Source organism: Dendrobates tinctorius, unplaced genomic scaffold, assembly GCF_039654945.1.
Source record: "Dendrobates tinctorius isolate UK_male_01 unplaced genomic scaffold, ASM3965494v1 ptg000293l, whole genome shotgun sequence".
Taxonomy (NCBI): domain Eukaryota; kingdom Metazoa; phylum Chordata; class Amphibia; order Anura; family Dendrobatidae; genus Dendrobates; species Dendrobates tinctorius.
In genome coordinates this window covers 7,836,492-7,855,981 of record NW_027361960.1, presented here as the reverse complement: position 1 = coordinate 7,855,981, position 19,490 = coordinate 7,836,492, and the positions used below count along the sequence as shown (strand labels likewise).

The 19,490-nt window shown below is 43.0% G+C and overlaps 1 protein-coding gene across 3 annotated transcripts in view; it reads right to left on the bottom strand.

Moving 5' to 3' along the window:
• FMN2 (formin 2) overlaps nt 1-19,490 on the bottom strand; it is a 631,532-nt gene that overhangs the window by 294,252 nt on the left and 317,790 nt on the right. For 2 of the 3 annotated variants that reach the window (XM_073560097.1, XM_073560098.1), the window contains exon 10: nt 13,301-13,430. In XM_073560097.1, the coding sequence (XP_073416198.1) occupies nt 13,301-13,430 (130 nt within the window). Of the gene's footprint in view, nt 1-13,300; nt 13,431-13,894; nt 14,043-19,490 lie in introns of those variants that run through there. The other variant, XR_012226894.1, reaches the window with a different exon arrangement.

The window sequence follows — 19,490 nt, the reverse complement described above, 5'->3', positions numbered from 1 at the left end:
AGGCTCTTACAGCAGGTGTAACGCCCAAAAAATGTCAGCCTTTGGATTAAATTGCAGTATTATCTGGCAGTTTACTTACCTAATTGAAGGAAAATTTTCTACGGCTGCCCACTGACAAATGGAGCAACAGTGTCTGCTTGGTGTTTGGCTAGAAGCTTCTTTTTCAGCAGCCCTTTCAACAATACCGAGGAACACTTTGACCTCATCCTTGGATGTCATTTGCTGCAATGATGCTTGTACACTGTTTTCAGCAGAGCCGGATCCTTCTTGGAATTGAGGCTTTTCTGGTAATAGCTTTGTCTGTACCAACAGACTTCTATGATACTGTGAGCAAACAATTAATCTCCTGCTGGTTGACATTTGCTTGCTGGAGCTGAATGTAAGCTTGGATAAGTTGTTTAACAGATATCCTACATGTTTGCACTGCTTGGTTTTCATGAATAGCAGACTTAAACCACTACATAAAACTTGCTGTGTTTTTGTGCCAGTGCAGCCTCCACCACATGACACAGTTTAGGGGATTTCATTCACATCATTGTAATCTAGGAAAGAATGGCACTTAAAGCACTTCAAGAAAACAGTCTACACCATGCAGGTTTGATTTTATTGGCTGAAACCAGTTGTTTTGCTTCTTAACAGTTTAGTTAAACCAAAATACAAATACAAAAGAAAATTCTAGGCTGCCTAGCGGCTAACTACACATGAGAATCTTAACTACAGAGAGCTGGGCCTAATGCACATCATCGCAAAGAATATAGCAGGTGCTTTGTTCACAGCAGTTTCCCCAGGAGCACAGAAGAACACCAGCCTGTTAACTTTCTTCTCTTTTTAAAGTATACCTGAGCATAGCAGATTTACCACAATCAGACCGAAAACCTAAAGTGGCTAAATATCGTAGGGGAAATATACAATTCTCTATTACCAAATTCCCTAATGGATTTGTTCTGTCCCCACTTAAGGTGATTGAAGATGTGTAGAATGGCAATGATGTAAGAAGTCCTACCTTCGTGTCCTTGCAGTGGGGCAGACAGGACCATGTGTCGCTCCTGGATGGATGGATTCGAACATGTACGGAGTGAGATGAATCAGCGGTGGTTTATTTGAACCATAACCCAAAGACATGAGGTGGTACAATGCAGATGGTACAAGTAGCCGTTCCTGTGGTTGTCTTGTGGGTGTTCACCCCTGGAGCCACTACTGAATGTGTGAGTAAAAGACTTTGCTTTCTGCAGCCCAAAAGAGATGTGTACTTCTCACACGGTGGCTAAAAGTAAAATGGATGCCAGGAAGTGAGCTTATACACAAGACTGCAGGACACTCCCATGTGCAAGAAAAATCTCAGAGGATCGGGGAATTGACACAAAGCTTCTGGTCAGTAGGTGGCAGCAGCAGACAAGCATGAATAATGCAACAGTAAAATCAAGGATACGCACGGAATATGAAGGGAACAGCACACTCCCCATCTAAAATTCACTTAGTAATTTCATCTTAGTAATTAGTGCCATAGGCCAATCAGACCTGTCTGTGGGTTGGTTTTCATGTGCACTAAGTCCCCTTCTTTGAGGTTTGGCTTTGGGTGTCGCATTTGATTTAAGGAAGCATCTTGCCCCTCCACAGCAGGACCCAGAGGCTTAGTTTCCAGTTTTTCGGGAGGTAGGCTTGTCCTCTGATTATGTCCGTTACATCATCAGCTTTCCTTACGATATTGTGAAAAGACTTGGACACGGAGGAAGATTTCTACAGAAGGATTGGCTTTGGAACAGGCACTTCTGTGTAGACATGGCTTCCGTTGATGCAGAAAGAAGACTTGGAGATAGGGTTGCCCCTTGGCTTTAGGTTCTGTACAGCCTTTGGTTCTGGGAAGAGCTTCAGTTGGCCGACCTCGTCGCTGAATGCCCTCTTGTGCATCATCCTGGGCGAAGCTTCACGGTCTTTATCCGTGGGCTTGGTGGAAACGCTGCTGTTTCTGCTGGCAGATTTCTTGACAACATCAGGAAGAACTATGGAGATTCCAGCATTGGTGGAAATGATGCCGCTTGTGGAGGAGATGGTATTGGAGCCCAAAGAAGTATTGGACATGGCTAAGGAGCTTTCCTGTAGATGTCCCTTAAATAATGCGGCTGCCTTGGACTTTGGCTTCTTATCATCCTTATCATCGCTGTCCAGTCGACCGATGACTCCATCTGTGAGAGCTTCTTGACCTTCAGCTTGTCCTTCAGTTTCCCAAAAGGAGTATTGGGTTTGTCTTTGATGGACAAGTCAAACATGCTGGCTGTTAGATTGTTCCTGGTGAACTGGATGGACACTTGAAGCTCCCAGCGCTCCTCTCTTTTCCCTGACTTTGAATGGAGCTTGTACCATCTTGGTCTTTGTTGAGCCTCCTTCTCATCTTTGGCACCAAGCCAGGCCCCATCCTTGAGCCTTTTCTCAGAGCTTGCTGGCACAGGTAGTTTTGGCTCAAAAAGACTCTGGTTAGCCGGATTGTGTGGCCTTCACTCCTGCACTTTTATTCTTGGACACATCCTCAGTAAACACCATGGAGGTGGTGATCTGAACAGGTTTGTTGTTCATGGTATGCTGAAGATAATTAGATCTAGACAGAGCTTAATCCAAATTATTTGGGAGTCAATCTGGCAGCTCAGAAGGGTAATGGAGAAACACATTGGTTGGTTTTGACTTTAGAGAACTCACGGTCCATTATTTTGATGAATTCCTTGCCCTCCCCTGACAAGGCTATGTGGTGTAATGACCACTGTGTCCACTAGGGGGCGCTGTGTGGATGACCCAGGAGAGAGGATGAATGGCAGAGTCATGAATGACCATTATGTATCTCAAGGTGGGTGGTCTTGACATGGAGACTGATGTGTGTATTGATCAGCAGTGATACTGCTGATGTGTTGTGTCAATGTGTCAGGGAGAAGTCTCCAGGTAACTGGGGAGACATGCGGGCCCAGTTACCTACAAACCCACCGAGGGGGTGTGTTTAAGGACACTATTGCAAAGAGTGTGTGAATGGGTCAAGGACCTGTGATGAAGTCATAGCTATGTAACCCGGTGGGCGTGGCTACGGACCATATATGGTGGCCAGGGTAGGTCAGATGTGGTGAATGCTGGGACCCGGTTGGTCCAGTGTGGAAGTTCCCGCTGAGATGGGGCTTCCTGGCTAACAGCCTGTGAAGTGGTGAATGGCGATGTGTGCCTGTTAGTTCCCTGCAGGGAATGAACGTGTGCAGCATGGTGAAGCAGCATGAGGAAACCCTGACAGAGTGAGATAACTTGATGGCTAGAAAGCCTGCGCATTGAACAGTGCATAACTGGTATGACTACAGGATAACAGAGCTGAACTCTGTAATGGACGCTATGCTGACTATATGCCGTTTCCTGTTGCTTTGATGGTTTATGATGCTGAATAAGCCGAAGGGACTATGATTGTTTTATGGAAAACCCGTGCCGGATCTGTTTTTTGTGGCTGCAAGCGAGTGATCCCCTATGTGAATGACAGCGCTACCTCACAGCTACTTTAATGTCATCCTTAGTTGTTTGAAAGACTGATCTTCCCAAGTTGTCGATACGTAGAGAAGAAGCAATGCCAGGTGTCTGTGAGGGGTCTGGAAACTTCTCTTTCACCCCGTAAGGATGAGGACACGGCTTGATGAAAGTTGTGCGCCCATCTCCACGCACGTAAGTCTGGAAGAAGTTAATTCCTGAATGATCCACACATACATTTCCTATGATTACCCATCCCAAAACCAGTCTCTGGGCGTATGGTGCAGTCAGGTCTACTACACTGTTGATGCACCTTGTGTACTCTTAGATTGTCTCTGTTGAGCAGGAGCAGAATCTCGGCATTGATGTCCATAGGAGGAATAACACTGGTCAGGTGCCTTAGGTGTGGTTGGTGAATTGCGGCTTCAGGAGTAGGAATCTCATCTCTGTGACTGGGTATCTGGTCACATTCAACAAGGGATGGTAGAGGTATTTTGTTATCCCCATTGATAGGAGAAGCAATGAATCCCTGAGCTCGTCTGCTGCTAGTCTCTAAGCGGCCTGAGAAGGTGTTTAAGGTGTGGGGTTCTGATAGACCTTTAATTCCAAATGCTTCAAAGAACTTGGGTCCTGCCAAGGACCGGTTGCTTTGGTTGTCTATGATGGCATACATCGTCACTGCCTTTTCTGGAAGGCCCTCTGGATAGACCTTAATTAGACATATTCGGGCACACCTTTTCTCCCTTTGGCCATCACCACAAACATAAGAGCATGAGATGGCTGTGGCGGTGTCAGTCTGACTCTGGGGCTCCCCGACATGACTTGGAGTGGGAGCGGCGGTAGTGACTGCAGCCAATGAATATCCAGCGAGTGGGGTTGGTTGCATAGCTGAGGCGTGTTTTTCACTATGACACTGCTCACACTTGATGACAGCTTTACAGTCCTTGGTCATGTGCTCCAGTGAAGCACAGCATCTGAAACATACCCCAAGCTTGGTGAGGACTTTCTTGTGCTCCAGTAAGGTTTTGGATTTTAACCCTCTGCACTTGTTCAGTGAGTGAGGTTTCTTATGAAAGGGACATTTCCAATTGAAGGACATGTCTCCCGATGAGGTGGTGTATTGTTTACCTGTGGTACTGCAGGGGACAAGAGATTAGTCTTTCTAACACTCACAGTGTTCTTAAAGTCTCTACGTTTTTGTATGATGCCTTCATACTTTGATGATGTTGTGGTTGAAGTTGCAGTGCTGAACTCTAGGAAGTCGATGCTGGGGTCATTCCTCATCTGGGACTGCTTGTCGATGAACCTGCAGAAGTGAATAAATGGTGGAAGGTGACATCATGCACTATTTTATACCTTGTGACTGATGTTGCCCACTTCTCCTGCAGACTGTATGGTAGCTTCACCACAATTGGGATCACTCCATGCGCTGTATCCAGGTAACACAGGCTAGACAGACGAGGGTCTCTTTTGGCAAGCTCCAGCTCCATGAGCAAATCACTTAGGTTTAGAAGCTTGTGGACTTCTTTGAGGTTGATCTTTGGGACGTTATGAAGTCTCTTGAATAGAGCTTTCTCTATTGCTTCTGCGCTGCCGAAGGTGCGTTCCAGTCTTTGCCAGGCGGCAGCGAGACCTGCTTCAGCTTGTCATACATAGACGGTCCTAAGACTCTTAATACAATATGTGGATTCTGGACCCAACCATTTGACCATGGGGTTGAGCTCCTGCTTCGCAGAGAGGTTGAGGTCAGCAATGGCGGCCTTAAAGGTTGCTTTCCAGGCTCTGTAGTTCTCTGCACGGTCGTCGAATTTCGAGAGGCTGGTGCTGAATAGCTCTCTTCTCACCATGAACCTGGCAAACTCGGCTATGTCTGATCCTTCATGCCTTGTTACCGTATTAGCTTGCGGTGCCCCTCAGGCATATACTGTAAGCTGTGTGGTGTGGAAGAATGAATTGTTCCCTGGTAAAATGATGCTGCTGCAGGGTTGAGCTGTGGTTTAACCTGTGGAGATTCTGGTGACTGCTGCTTGAACAGTGGAGGCAGGCTGAAGTGCGCCTCATGATCATCTTTTTCCGTGATGACTGCTCCTGAGGGGACTCATCATGGCGTTGGTCTTGGGTCTCTGTGGATGCTGTGGGTAACACTGGCACTGTAAGTTGGGCTAACTTGGACGTTTCCGCAATGTTGGGTTGAATGTCACTGAAAGGTGTGCGCTGCAGATATCTGTTTCTGCACATAGTCGCTGGTACGAACAGCTGGGTTGTCTTCTTCCTGTGGTGATAGGCAAATCGGTCCGAGGTTTTGCTTCAATGCTTGCTCGAGTATTTTTACTTCAGCTAACGTAATTTCTTCCTCCATTTCGGTTTGAAGAATTTTTGCCTGAGCCTCTGCTTCTGTTTGAAAAATCTTTGCTTGAGCCTCTGCTTCTGCTTTCCTGGCTTCTGCCTCTGCACTCTTGACTTCTGCCTCTGCTTTCCTGGCTTCTGGTATTGCTTTCTTAGTTTCTGTCTCTGCTTCTGCTTTCTTGGCTTGTGCCTCTGCTTTCTTTTCTGTGAAGGAACGTCATACTTTGGATCACTCTGCATTTAAACGGGCCCCTAGAATGTCACTGAGGGCTGAAGTTCTTAAGCAGGATGATTTGTATGACCGAGCAAAATGTTTGGATGAGCCTGACCTGTGAGATCTAGCTTCTTGCAGATGAGCGATACAAAGCTCCGCTTTGGCATCTTGCATGGTGACGTCCCTTTCTCTGTCTATGGAATCTGTTTTGCTTAACTGTGATAAAGTTTCATCAATATAAGAATCTTTTAGGAAGGAGGCATACCTTGTGGACAGTCTCCTGTATCTTCCATGGGCCGTGTCTAGCCGTCTTATAGTGTCCTGTAAACTCACTTCATCATCTTTGTGGCGTTGGACGCTTGACATGAGGGAGGTGACTTGTTCCCATAGGTCACTAATAGAACAAAAAGGGTTAAACCGCACCTCTCAAATGTCAAAATCTTAAAGACAAAGTTCCTGAGGCGCAAGTCAAATACCAGGGAGTCCTACCTGGAAAAATTCCATGACAATAAAAAAGAAGACAGCGCCCCAGACCGTGGTGAAGAAATAAGTCTTACATTTATTCTGCCTCCGGTGGCGATGTTTCGGCCTCCTGTGGCGACGTGCTTGAAAAAGGTCTCTTGACCGAAACGTCGCCACAGGAGGCAGAATAAATGTAAGACTTATTTCTTCACCACGGTCTGGGGCACTGTCTTCTTTTTTATTGTCGTTCCCATAGGTCGTCCCGGTTGTCATTGAACTCATCCCTTGTGGAACGGTAGTTCTCGAAGACCTTTAGGGTATGTGCACATGGTGCGGTTTCTGCACCTGCGGGTCCGCAGCAGATTCTGCTGCGTTGTACAGTACCTTTATTTCCTATGGAAATAAAAAAAAGCTGTGCACATGCTGCGTTTTTTTCCGCGCGGTTTTGCTGCGGTTTACAAACCGCAGCATGTCAATTGTTTGGTGCAGAAACGCTGCAGTTTTACACCTCATCCATTATGAGGTGTAAAACCGCAAGGCAAAACCGCAGATAAACTGCAGGACTTTTGTCCTGCGGATTTATCTGTGGTTTTCTCTACAAAATCCGCACACCCAAAAAACTACGTGTGCACATAGCCTTAACGTTGGCTTGAGGGAGCTTACTGGTCGTGCGTCTTGGTCTGTTGCTGGAGTGGGCTCTGCTTCCTGGTCTTCATAATGGATCATATTGGGTTGCACTTGCTGTTTCAGCAGTGGGGAACTGTGCAAGGTCTTTTTCAGACATTTTGATTTAAGGTGCGCTGTCTCTTTAAGAAACTGAACTTTTGAACTGGGGGCTGGAAATGGCAGTGCAGCTTCCATAAGACAAACTGATAATATTCCCAAGGTGTTTTTAGAGAATTGTGGGGTTTTGCAGTCCGACAATCTGTAGCAATGTGGTATAATATACTGCAAGTCTATGGAAGGGGTATAGATAGAGGGAAAGTTCGGGCGCATAGACTGTTACTTTACAATGCACACAGAAGTGATTCAGGCCTGGCATATGAGAGGGCCTCCCCTTAGACTTATCCAGGCAAGCGCTGTTGCTGCGCTGATTCCAGAGTGAGGTACAGGGTTCTGAAGCCGGGGAGTGGGCTTAAGGCAGTCTTTTGACTGTTCTGTCCCAACTTAAGGCGATTGAAGGTGTATAGTATGGCGATGATGTGAGAAGTCCTACTTTCATGTCCTTGCAGCGGGGCAGACAGGATCAAGTGTCGCTCCTGGGTGGATGGATTCAAACGTGGCTGCAGAGAGAAATCAGCGGAGGTTTATTTGTACCATAACCAAAAGACATGAGGTGGTACGATGCAGATGGTGCAAGCAGCTGTTCCTGTGGTTGTCTTGTGGGTGCTCACCCCTGGAGCCACTACTGAATGTGTGTGTGTGGTCAAAAGTCTTTGCTTTCTGTAGCCCAAAAGAGATGGGTACTTCTCACACGGTGGCTAAAAGTAAAATGTATGCCAGGAAGTGAGCTCATACACAAGGCTGCAGAACACTCCTATGTGCTAGAAAAATCTAAAAAGAGGAGCAAGGGAGTGACACAAAGCTTCTGGTCAGTAGATGGTGGCAGCAGACAAGCATGAATAATACAACAGTAAAATAAAGGATATGCAGGGAATATGAAGGGAACAGCACAGTATTCATTTAAACAGTATAAAACAGGAACCTTGGTGAAATGTACATACTAGAGAAATGGAATTCTACTCAAATTTTAGAAGAATCTGCATTCGCCAAACCTGAGAATTTTTGCAATTCACTTCTGTGCAGATTAGAAAATGAATCGTTACACTCAGATCTCTGACCCCTCAGCTACTCAGCACCACCCTTCTCACCTCTCTCTTCCTGACTTCCGGTGTCATGGCTCCCAGGTGGGTTCTGTGCGTCACAATGTACAATGTGGCATCCTGACTGCCCGAGTGTCTTTGCCAGACCTTCCTGGGCACCATGACACTATGACACCCGGAAGTCCATCTCAGTACAATAAGTTTAAGATTACATTGCAGGTAGTTGTAGCAGCCATATTATTTTTCATTTTTACTTAAATTTCACTATAAGGTCTTGCTTTTTTGTTGAGGTGAGCTGTAGTTTTTAAACCCTATAGTGATGGAACCAATTTTAACCTTCATGTCATAATAACTCTGGAACGCTTCAACGTATCGCAATTTTCAAACTTTCAATTTTGATATCCTTAAACCAGTTAGTCATGCTGTACAAAATAATTAATAAATAGTATTTCTCATATGTCTACTATACATCTGCATCATTTTTCAATCGTCATTTTATTTTGTTAGGATGTTAGTGGGGTTCAAAGTTTAGCAGCAATTTCTCATTTTTTCAAGAAATTTACAAAATCTGTGTCTTTAGGGACCTATTCAGATTTAAATGCACTTTGAGAGGTTTGTATATTGGAAATTTCCTAAAAGTGATACTATTATTATTTTTTTGCTCAGTTTCACAGTGAGATAAAAGTGATAAGACTGGTTTGTTTGCCGCGTCAGTACAATTACAGGTATACCAGATTTATATCTGTTTTTATGCTTTGCCACTTTTAGATACTGAATATTTTGCAAAAATGAATTTGTTTTTGGTATCACCATATTCTGAGAGCTGTATCTTTTTAATTTTTTCCTGAATGAGCCACATTAGGGCTTGTTTCTTGCGGGACGGTTTGCCATTTTCATTTATGCCATTTTTTTCTACCTATGAATTTTTTTTTAACTCAAATAGATTTTTATTAAGAAGAGCACAGCAATATACTTATTACAGAGATATAATCATTTTCTGTATTTAATGCAATAAAACAAACCCCAACATAACAGAGAAAGCCCCCCCTCCCACCCCCTCTAGACAGCTCGCATTATCTCAACAGCATGATCTGTACAAATATATAAAATTTGAGACATACAGTTCTACCTAAGAGAGCAGTATGGACAAGCATTCCCACATATGAATATTCCAGAGACCATTCCCCATACATCTGTCTCTTAACCTAATTCCAGCCATGGCGTCCTCAATTTGTCATACATCACCAGTTTTCCCCTCTTCTTATAGACCCCCTTCTCCAGATTAATGACATGCTTCACATAATGAAGGTATTCTCCTCTCGAAGGTGGATCTTCCTTTATCCAATTCCTCGCTATCACCTTCCTAGCCATATATAGTAGTCTGGCAATTGCCACCTTGAGATTATTATCCACTTTTATCTCCTCCACATATCCCAACAGACAGACTACCGGTTCCCTTGGGACCATGCATCTATAAGCCTCTTCTATCAAAACCACCAAACAAAAAGCAGCCAACCTTGGACACGTCCACAACATATGAAGCATTCCAGCATTTTCATTCTTACATCGAGGGCATTCAGAGGTAGCTAACCTCAGGAGATCTGTACACTCTGTGCAAAATATAAAGTTGAGACAGCCTGTATGGTTCACTCAATGACAATTTTGGTATCCACTCCAGGACAGACTCCCATGTTTCATCCTCCATGCAGCCCAGTTCTCTTTCCCACTTAGCTCTCACATTAATCGGAAATCTCAGTAGATGAGTATGTACAGTAATATATCTCTATACATGGAGGAGATAACCCCCCCCCACTCATAGTCCCATCCCCACAAACATACTCCAACACTAGGTCCCCCTGGATGTTGAGACATTCGCCCCTGCTCTGAGCCCCATGCGCAAGCTTCATTCTTGCACCCGCAATTACAATCGCAAGGGGTCAATCCTGCCACAGGGTGTCTTTTAACCCCTTTTATCCACTTAGATACTGCTGACATTATTGACAGCGGTATTTTAGGGGTTAATCAGCCCCGACCAGTTTCAAAACTGGATGTGGTCGATACCATATTTTGTAAGCTGTCATGTACAGCTGTCATCCGTGGGAATTTCAGCCATGCGGCAGTGCTATTCACTTATTCCTCAGTGTGAAAAAAAGTGTCGCTGAGGAATAAGGCTCCTTAATGGCCGCTGTTAATAGGCGTATCAGCGGTCGATAAGGGTTATGTGGTATTTTGCCAAATAAGTCAGTAAGGGTCTGCTCACATATATCATAAATACTGCATTTTTTTCTGCATGCCTTCTGAGAGTGTTTGCACCAAACTACACTAACAATATTCCGTGTTTTTTGCCCCCTTGTTTGATGCATTTTTAGGCAGATTGAAAGCAGGGTTTTTTTAATAGTACTGAAAAGGTTTAATTTTGCACTTTAAAAAGCTTGTAGAAACAATTGTATTTTTATGTGTTTTTTATCAGGCTCCCCATAGGAGTCCTATAGAGAAATAATAATAAAATGGCACCGAAACCTTTAAGGGTATGTGCACGTGCTGCGGATCCGCAGCGGACTTGGCCCTGCGGATCCGCATCAGTTTCTGCTGCGTTGTACAGTACCATTCAGATGAATGGAAAACAAAAACGCTGTGCACATGCTGCAGATTTTTCCGCGCGGATTTGCTGCAGGTTACAATTCGCAGCATGTCAATTCTTTGTGCGGAATCCGCAGCGGTTTCACACCTTCAACATTGTAGAGGTGTGAAACGGCAGGGCTAAACCGCAGGCTAATCCGCAGATAAACCGCAGTAATGTGCTCCTCGTCTCCTGGATGGGTGCCCTCCCCAACGCGCTACGATACGTTTCTTCCTTGGTCCTGTAGTGTATGACGTGGACACACTGACACGTTGTGGTGTCTTTAGCACTTGCACTTTACCATTTTATGTACTTAGGGATTGTTCTATATATATCTTTCTTAAATGCACTTTTGATACACTTTTGTCTATACACTATATTTGCACTTTATATAAGATGCTTTTGAGACATATTGTTTTGATTTTCTGATTTTTGGATTTTTATACACATTTTAGTGTTGTGTTTTCACATCAACAAGCTATATGTATACTGGATATTAGCACCTCTTTTTAGCATACAAATATTTTACTGTTTACATTGATCGCTTGTCTTTATTGATTACCTGTGATACCAATATATTTTGAACTATTTGTCTCAATACTATGGACTTATGGGCGGTTTTTGTTTCTTGCTTGTTTTTGTTGGTGTAATTTCCAATTGTCCAATTATCTGTAATTGTCCATTTTATCAGCCAGCAATGATACCACTTGGTTTCTGATTTATTGTATTTGGGTAACCCTATTGATAGACATACCATTGGCTGTGCTCTGATAAAGAGTCCCTTTTTGCTGTTTTTCGTTTAATACGAAGGTGAAGTGCATCTAACCCGTGCAGGAGTAGGAGAAATCAGACGCTGTGATCTTCTGGCTCCTCTCTGTTGCAGTAAACTCATGACAGAGACTGTTTGAAAAACATTCTCCAGAATCGAAACATCACTTCTTGTCACAATCCAGAAGCACCTTGTGTGTATTAGTAAAACTATTTCACCTTTGCAAGAAATGACAGAGCAGTGAATATTTCTCCTTTCATCTGTGGAATCCACTCCCATTCCACTACCACCTCGAAGTAAATAGTGTGCACACTCCAAATGTTTTTGCAACCAACTCAGAACTGGCAGGCAGTAGTGGGATCCCACCAATACCCATTTACTTTTAGGTGAAGTCTGCCAGAAGTGGTTTTAATGGAAGAATAGCAGACAAAACAAGGTTAAATTGCTGAACTATGCATGAAATCATATCAATTGTAGTGCAGAAAATGGAAGTTGATGCTCTGGACTGATAAGTCTGTTGAGGAGACCCTTAGGATCAAATACTTAATTAACCTCAAGACATAAGAGATTGAGAGGAACTACCCAAAAAGTGTATTATTTCACCTTACATGAGCTTTTTCAGATCAAAGTGTGACACTAAAGATGGCTGCAATTTCCTGTTTTACCACACACCATGTGGACCATGTGGTGATATACAAGATGACGCCTACCCTGATGACCTCATGGACCAACCCAGCCTGATGACCTCATGGATCTGCCCACGGCCTAGCTCACTGTCCAACCCACTAACCAATGGAATACGTCCGAACACTCCCATTTTAGAGTTAACCGAGCCCCATCACAAGGGATATATTAACCTATGTCTGAATCAATAAATCTCTCTCTCTTGCTCACTTGGAGCTGTGCCATAGATTGATCAAAGAGAGGTTACATCCGACTGAGTCTCTGATGTGATTCTTTTAGTGCGCACTGATCAATATCCATTCAACCTAACAAGTCAAAATCTGAAATATTTTGCTGTCACAAAAGGCAGTTTGTTCACCCAATGACTGAAGAGTAGAGATGAGTGAACGTGCTTGGTTATAGTCGGTTATCACTCGAGTATCTGCGTGCCCGGATGTGCTCGTTACTCGGCGAGCAATGGGCGATGCTCGAATTCAATCTAGAATCCCCGTTCTACAACTTTAGTACCGGTTTCACAACCAATAAGCATGCAGGGATTGCATGTGAGTCATGATATTGCCTTAGCCATTTTGGTTGTGGCATTATCAGGGATTATAAAAGAACAGGTGCTGCCCGGCTCAGCACATTGACGCCATTGCACAGCTCAGTGACAGTTCACATTGGAGGGAAAGAGTGCTTCTCTAGGCCCATGTGTGCACAGTATAACGATTCAGAGTCCTGTAGTGTTGATACTGGTGCTGAAGCTGAGCCATCATACTAACAGCCCTTGTCAGGGCTAATCCTTTGCTTTGCTGTTTGTATCACAATCTGCATTAAGCCTGGGGAGGAAGACAGTAATAGGAGCAGAAAGAGTCCAGATTCAACCAACTTATTCTGGCAAAATAACTATGACTGACCTTACAAATTTTTTGCAGAAGCTCAAGCTTTCGTTGCATAAGACCAATGTTCTCTGAAATTGTTGTTTGCAGCAAAATGCAGAACACTCGCTCTGAAAAATTTGGTATTGTTGTGAGCTCATAAAGGAATCTGTATAAAAAATGGAAACATAGCAACATCACTTTTCAAATTGCATTACTTTTAGTTAATATATTACAAAAAAAATTTAAATTTTTAAAAATCAAATTTTAAAAGTAAAATCCACTGGGGTACATAGAATATAATATAAACATGGCAGACTCATTACATTAGAATAAGGTTGTACCAGCAGAATGTGCAAACATTTTACAGACATCTGTACATTCATATATGTGGAATAATCACATGAAAGCATACCCAAAGACCACTACTATAAAGTTATTCAGTGCAGTCGTGACCTATTGCAGACTAAAATGTGTGACAGAGACTTTTTATAGAATGAATTTCCATATTGTTGTTCTGCAACAAAATATCTCCATGTAGTGGCGGACACAGACATGCCCTGTGCAGAAACAATATTTGTGTTTGTATCGGAACCGGCTTGCAGATTTGAAGGTAGAATTGGGCCCCCTTACCTCTTGGGACCCTGAGCGGCTGCACACGTTGCACCAATGATATGTCCGCCCTTGCCATGTAGCCCTAGCCTTTTGATGTATTCACCTATGTGTATATGCCAGTTTTGTTGATTCAATCTCATCCTCATTTCTGTCAACAATTGATATCCTGTGGGGAAAAAAATTATGAAGTTTATAGCATATTACATAGTGTATTAACACACATCTACCATCTACGGCTAGGTTCACATAGCGTTAATGCAGTCCGTTCAACGCATGCGTTTAGCGATCGCGCTAGCGCAGATGCTCCATCTGCGCTTACAGTGACGGACTCTCAAACGCTGCAGACCGCGTCCGAGGGTCCGTCACAGAATGAAGGCACATTGCTAATGCATGCCTCTTATAACATGCGTTAGCGATGTGCTCAGTAATGGGAGTGTATGGCAGTGTTAACGGATGCGTTTCATCGCGTTAATGCCGTGGTGTAACGCAATCCATTAAACGGACTGCCAAGCGTTACGTGAATCTGGCCTAAGCCTGAAAATCCACACAAAATACATATCATCTAAAAATGGGAACAGATATGATTGTATGGATTTGTGCAGAGATAAGTAGCCTGGATTCAGACTAATCCAATAGATATCAACATCCTGTTCTAAATCAGGATTTCACTACTTTTGAATTTAATCTTTAAAATATCAGTCCAGGCAGAAAATTAAAGTGGAGTCAACTGGCTGTCAGCAAGTGCCCTGTTTTGTTTCTGCAGTTGTGATACCGATCAGCATGGTTTCTATTCAGTTACAGAATAACTGAAGAGCTGTTGATGTTCATGTTTCAAAATCATCTCTAAAGAGTTTGAACTCCACCAATCTAAAGTTAGACAGACTGGGTACAAATGGATGAAATTCAGGTCCATTACTACCGTCCTCAGTAGTTTTCAACCAACAAAAATCACACCAAGAGCAAGACACATAATAATCTGCGAGTTCACGAACAACCCAATGTAACATTTAAGCAATTACAGGCATCCTCCATTAATGAAAATCCACAAACCATTGTTCCAAAAATTAGGCAAGTCAAATCAATCAAAGTTATTAAAAGTATATTAGGTTTTATTAACACATTATAAAAATGTGGGAGGATGCTTGTGGCATATGCTCACAAACTTTCTTACATATTTTAATCGAGGTGGATAAAAGAAACCTTACTCTTGTTGAGGATGAGATTAAAGTGATACATGACAGATTATGACTGAACCTCAATTCAGACCAAATGGCGAATCTTGATCAGAAATTAAATATAGGCCTTAATAAATGGGAAACAGAGATCCAAAAAGTGAAACTAACTAAATTCCAGCGGGACCTCCAGGATTATGAGTCAAAAAAAATTTACAAGTGGAGAACTAGATTACTTGGAAGAAAATCTGAATCTTCTAGTTCTATCGCTAGTGATATTTCTAAAAGCTCCACCAATTCGTCATTCAGTGAAGCAAGTGGTGTCTCCATAGAGTATAATATCCAATATGCAGCATTTAAGCACAGATTTGGTACATCCAGAGAGCAAGGGCCCTCAGAGGAGAGCACTATGAAAGTAATCAATGTGTCCAACATTGTATTTAGTAAAGATCAGCTTTCTGTTCTCTCCTTTGGATTTTGCCCAACAGCTAACTTTGATCAGTTTACAGCAATCAAAGACACTTTTTTGTTTGCTAGAAAACTCTTGCTAAAAACTGCATGCCAATCATTCCAATCATCATTCTTTCTCCAAATAAGAAGAACTGGAGGCATTACAGACATTAGAGGACCTGTTGTCTGAAGAACTAACGATGCCAGCAGGTAAGTTTCCAAACTACATAAAGAAAAAATCCACCACAATTCCTCTCTTGTCTCTCAGCTCTTCCACAAACATTTTTGTGAGGATGGCTTGTGAGGAACTGTATACCATTTCCTCTTGTAGGCCCTTCGATAATTTAAATTCAGGACAAAGGCAGGCTTTACGGGAGTATCAAGATAGGATGTTGTTTTCAAACCCACATATAAGGGGGGAAATGTGGTGGTATGGTCTGTGGCTAAATATGAAAAAGAGGTGTTTAGTCAACTTAAAGATGTACTGTAGATTGCTATACACATCTTCCAGGGGATCCAACCCTCAATTTACAAAAATAACTTTTTTTCCATTTCGGACTCGGCCTATAAAAATGGGGTAATATCTAAAACTATATGGGAAATCTTGAAGGCTGAACAACCTTCTGTGCCTACCAAATACCTACTTCCCAAGGTATGCAAGAGCTTGCAAGATTTGCTCAGCCACCCGAATGTTTTGGATAATGGTAGTTTATCAGACCCCATTTCCAGATTTCTTGATTTTTAACTGAAACCAATTGTTATGGAACTTCGTCATATGTGAGGGATAGTACTGAGGTTTTGAAAAGATTGGATGGTGTGTACATGGATAAGGACATATACTTCATTACATGTGACGTGGAATCTTTGTACATGTGTATTTCACATGAACATGGTCTTTTGGCATCCAGATTTTACCTCTCACATCATGGCTTAGATGTGGCACTAGTGGAATTGTTGATGCTACTCCTTGAATACGTATTGTCACATAACTACTTCGTCTTCAAGGATCGGAATTACCTGCAGAAAAAGGGTGTGGCAATGGGTGTGGCTAATGCCCCATCTTTTGCCAATCTCTTTTTACACCTCTGGGAGTGGGAATTTTTACAAAACTTCATACTTCATCTAGATCCGTTTTGTCCTGGATGAGGTTTGTTGATGATGTTCTTTTCATTTGGCAGGGATCACGAGAAGATTTGGACAGGTTCTTGGAATACCTCAATGTAAAGACCTGGAACATCAAGACTACACATCATATTTACCAGAAAGTCATCAGCTTTTTGGATCTGGAAATTTCTGCCGATTCCAATGGATCACTTCGCACTCACATCTTCCGTAAGGAAACGAGCGTTAATGCTTTTTTGCATGCGAAGTCAGGACATCCGACACATGTTGTTCATGCAATACCTACCGGACAGTTCATCAGGGCCCGTCGCATCTGTGACAAAGATCATGTTTTTGAGGAACAAGCACGAGATCTTACGAGTAGGTTTCTACAAAGAGGATATAAGATGGATAACATACAGCGGGCTTATTATCGGGCCAAGGAAACTAACAGACCCTATTTACTACCAAGTCTAAAAAGAAACTGGATGGACAAGTCAGATTCATTATGAATTACCACTCTAGAAGGAGGGAAATGACAAATATTTTGTCCACATATTGGCTAATCCTCAAACAGGATCATGCTATAAAACAATTTTTACCGGATCGACCGTTGATTACTGCCAACTAGATCATTATGGGACTTCGTAACACACAGTCATCATGTTCCCAAGACATCATCTTTTTTGTTCGACTCACAAGGTCCCAAATGGGGAACATGGTGGTGTGGAAACTGCAAAGCCTGCAGATTTACTGCGAAAAGAAATATCTTTTTTTGATTCCACTGGTGAGAATGAGTATAAGATCTTACACTACCTGAACTACAGGATATCGTATGTCATCTACCTGGCTGTCTGTCCGTGTGAACGTATTTATGTGGGGATGACGCATACATATCCTGTAACATATTAAGGACATCAGAGCGGCAAGCACGATATCTCAAAGTGAAACGGACATGATTGTAAAATTAAAACCTCTGGCCAGACATTGTTGTGAATGTCATCCTCAACAAGAGCATCTTCTTCGTTTTAGAGGAATCGACCATTTTTATCAGGGCAATAGGAAAGGAAACCTGGTCAAGAGATTGGTTCAGGTTGAATGTAAAATGGATAACTGTTCTGAAAACCATGAACCCTAGATGGCTTAATGAACAATGGGGTTTCACTAGCTTTCTCTAAATTGCAGATTACCGTATATACTGGCGTATAAGCCGAGATTTTCAGCCCATTTTTTTGCGAGTCATAAACGCCAGGGGGTAGGCGAGGGAGGGGTAGCGAGGGTGTCAGATCATACTGACCCCCTCCTAGTGCGTCTCTGCAGCCCCCCTGCTTGTACCACGGTCTCCCTTCCTTCCTTAAGCGGTCACCTGGTACCGCTCATTAAGTTATGAATATGCGCATATTTATGACTTTAATGCAGTACCACGTGACCGCTGAAAGAAGGGAGACCGTTGGAGAACGGGGCTGCAGAGACCACGCCAGGAGGGGGTAAGTATATGTGATATTCACCTGTCTCCGGTCCATTGCTGCTCGTCGCTGTCTGCCGCATCCTCTGTCAGTGACATTCAGGCAGCAGAGGGCGCAATGACATGGTTAATGCGCACCGCGCCCTCTGCTGCCTGAACGTCACTGACAGAGGACGTGGCAGACAGCGGTGAGCAGCGGTGGACCGGGGACAGGTGAATATCTCAGGTGCCGGGTCTTGAGCCAGCAGTGACACCTGCACCTGGCCCCCTGAAATGAGAGCTGAGTATGTCTATTTTTCATTTCCAGCAGCAGGGGTATAATATATGGAGCATCTTATTGGGGCAGCATATGGGAGCATAATATATGGAGCATATTATGGGGGCAGCATATGGGGGCATAATCTATGGAGCATCTTATGGGGCAGCATATGGGGGGCATAATCTATGGAGCATCTTATGGGAGCATAGTCTATGGAGCATCTTATGGGGCAGCATATGGGGCATAATCTATGGAGCATCTTATGGGGCCATAACCTTTATGGAGCTTTATATGGGGCATATTATTCTATGGATCATCTTATGGGGCCATTATTAACCTTTGTGCAGCATTATATGGGGTGTATTTTGTATGGAGCACCTTATGGAGCCATCATGAACTGTATGGAGCATTATATGGGGCTCCTGATTCAATATGGATATTCAAAAACATTTAACCAACTGATGTATCAATTAATTTTACTTTTATTGGTATCTATTTTTAGTTTTGAAATTTACCAGTAGCTGCTGCATTTTCCACCCTAGGTTTATACGCGAGTCAATAAGTTTTCCCAGTTTTTTGTGGCAAAATTAGGGCGTCGGCTTATACACGAGTATATACGGTACACCTTTTTCTGTTTTTCCCTTTTAACAGCAATTTGTCCTTACTATTATGAAATTAATATTGATATATATCCATGTATTTCATATATGCTTTGTTGAATTTTATTATGAAATAATACTGAAATATATGCATATATTTTATACAGCCTACAACAACAACTGAGTTCAAAAAAGCCCAGCCACTTCGCACTCAAGACTGCAATATAAAGCACAAAAGAGATTTTTCCGTGCAAAAATATTTTTATTTTTATTTATAAATATTTTCCATAAAAGGCAAACATACAAAATGAGTATACGTGAGGTGGTAGATCCAAGGCCAAGACCAACTGACCCATAACAGTTAGTGCTACATCAGAAGGGTTACCATCAGGGTAGTGATTAGTATAGGGATAGGTCACACAGCCCCCTGAGGAAGCCCTTACAGCGAAACGCGTTGCGGCACAGGCAGGACCGTCTGACCACCTACATGGAAAAATCTCTTTTGTGCTTTATATTGCAGTCTTGAGTGCCAAGTGGCTGGGCTTTTTTTAACTCAGTTGTTGTTGTA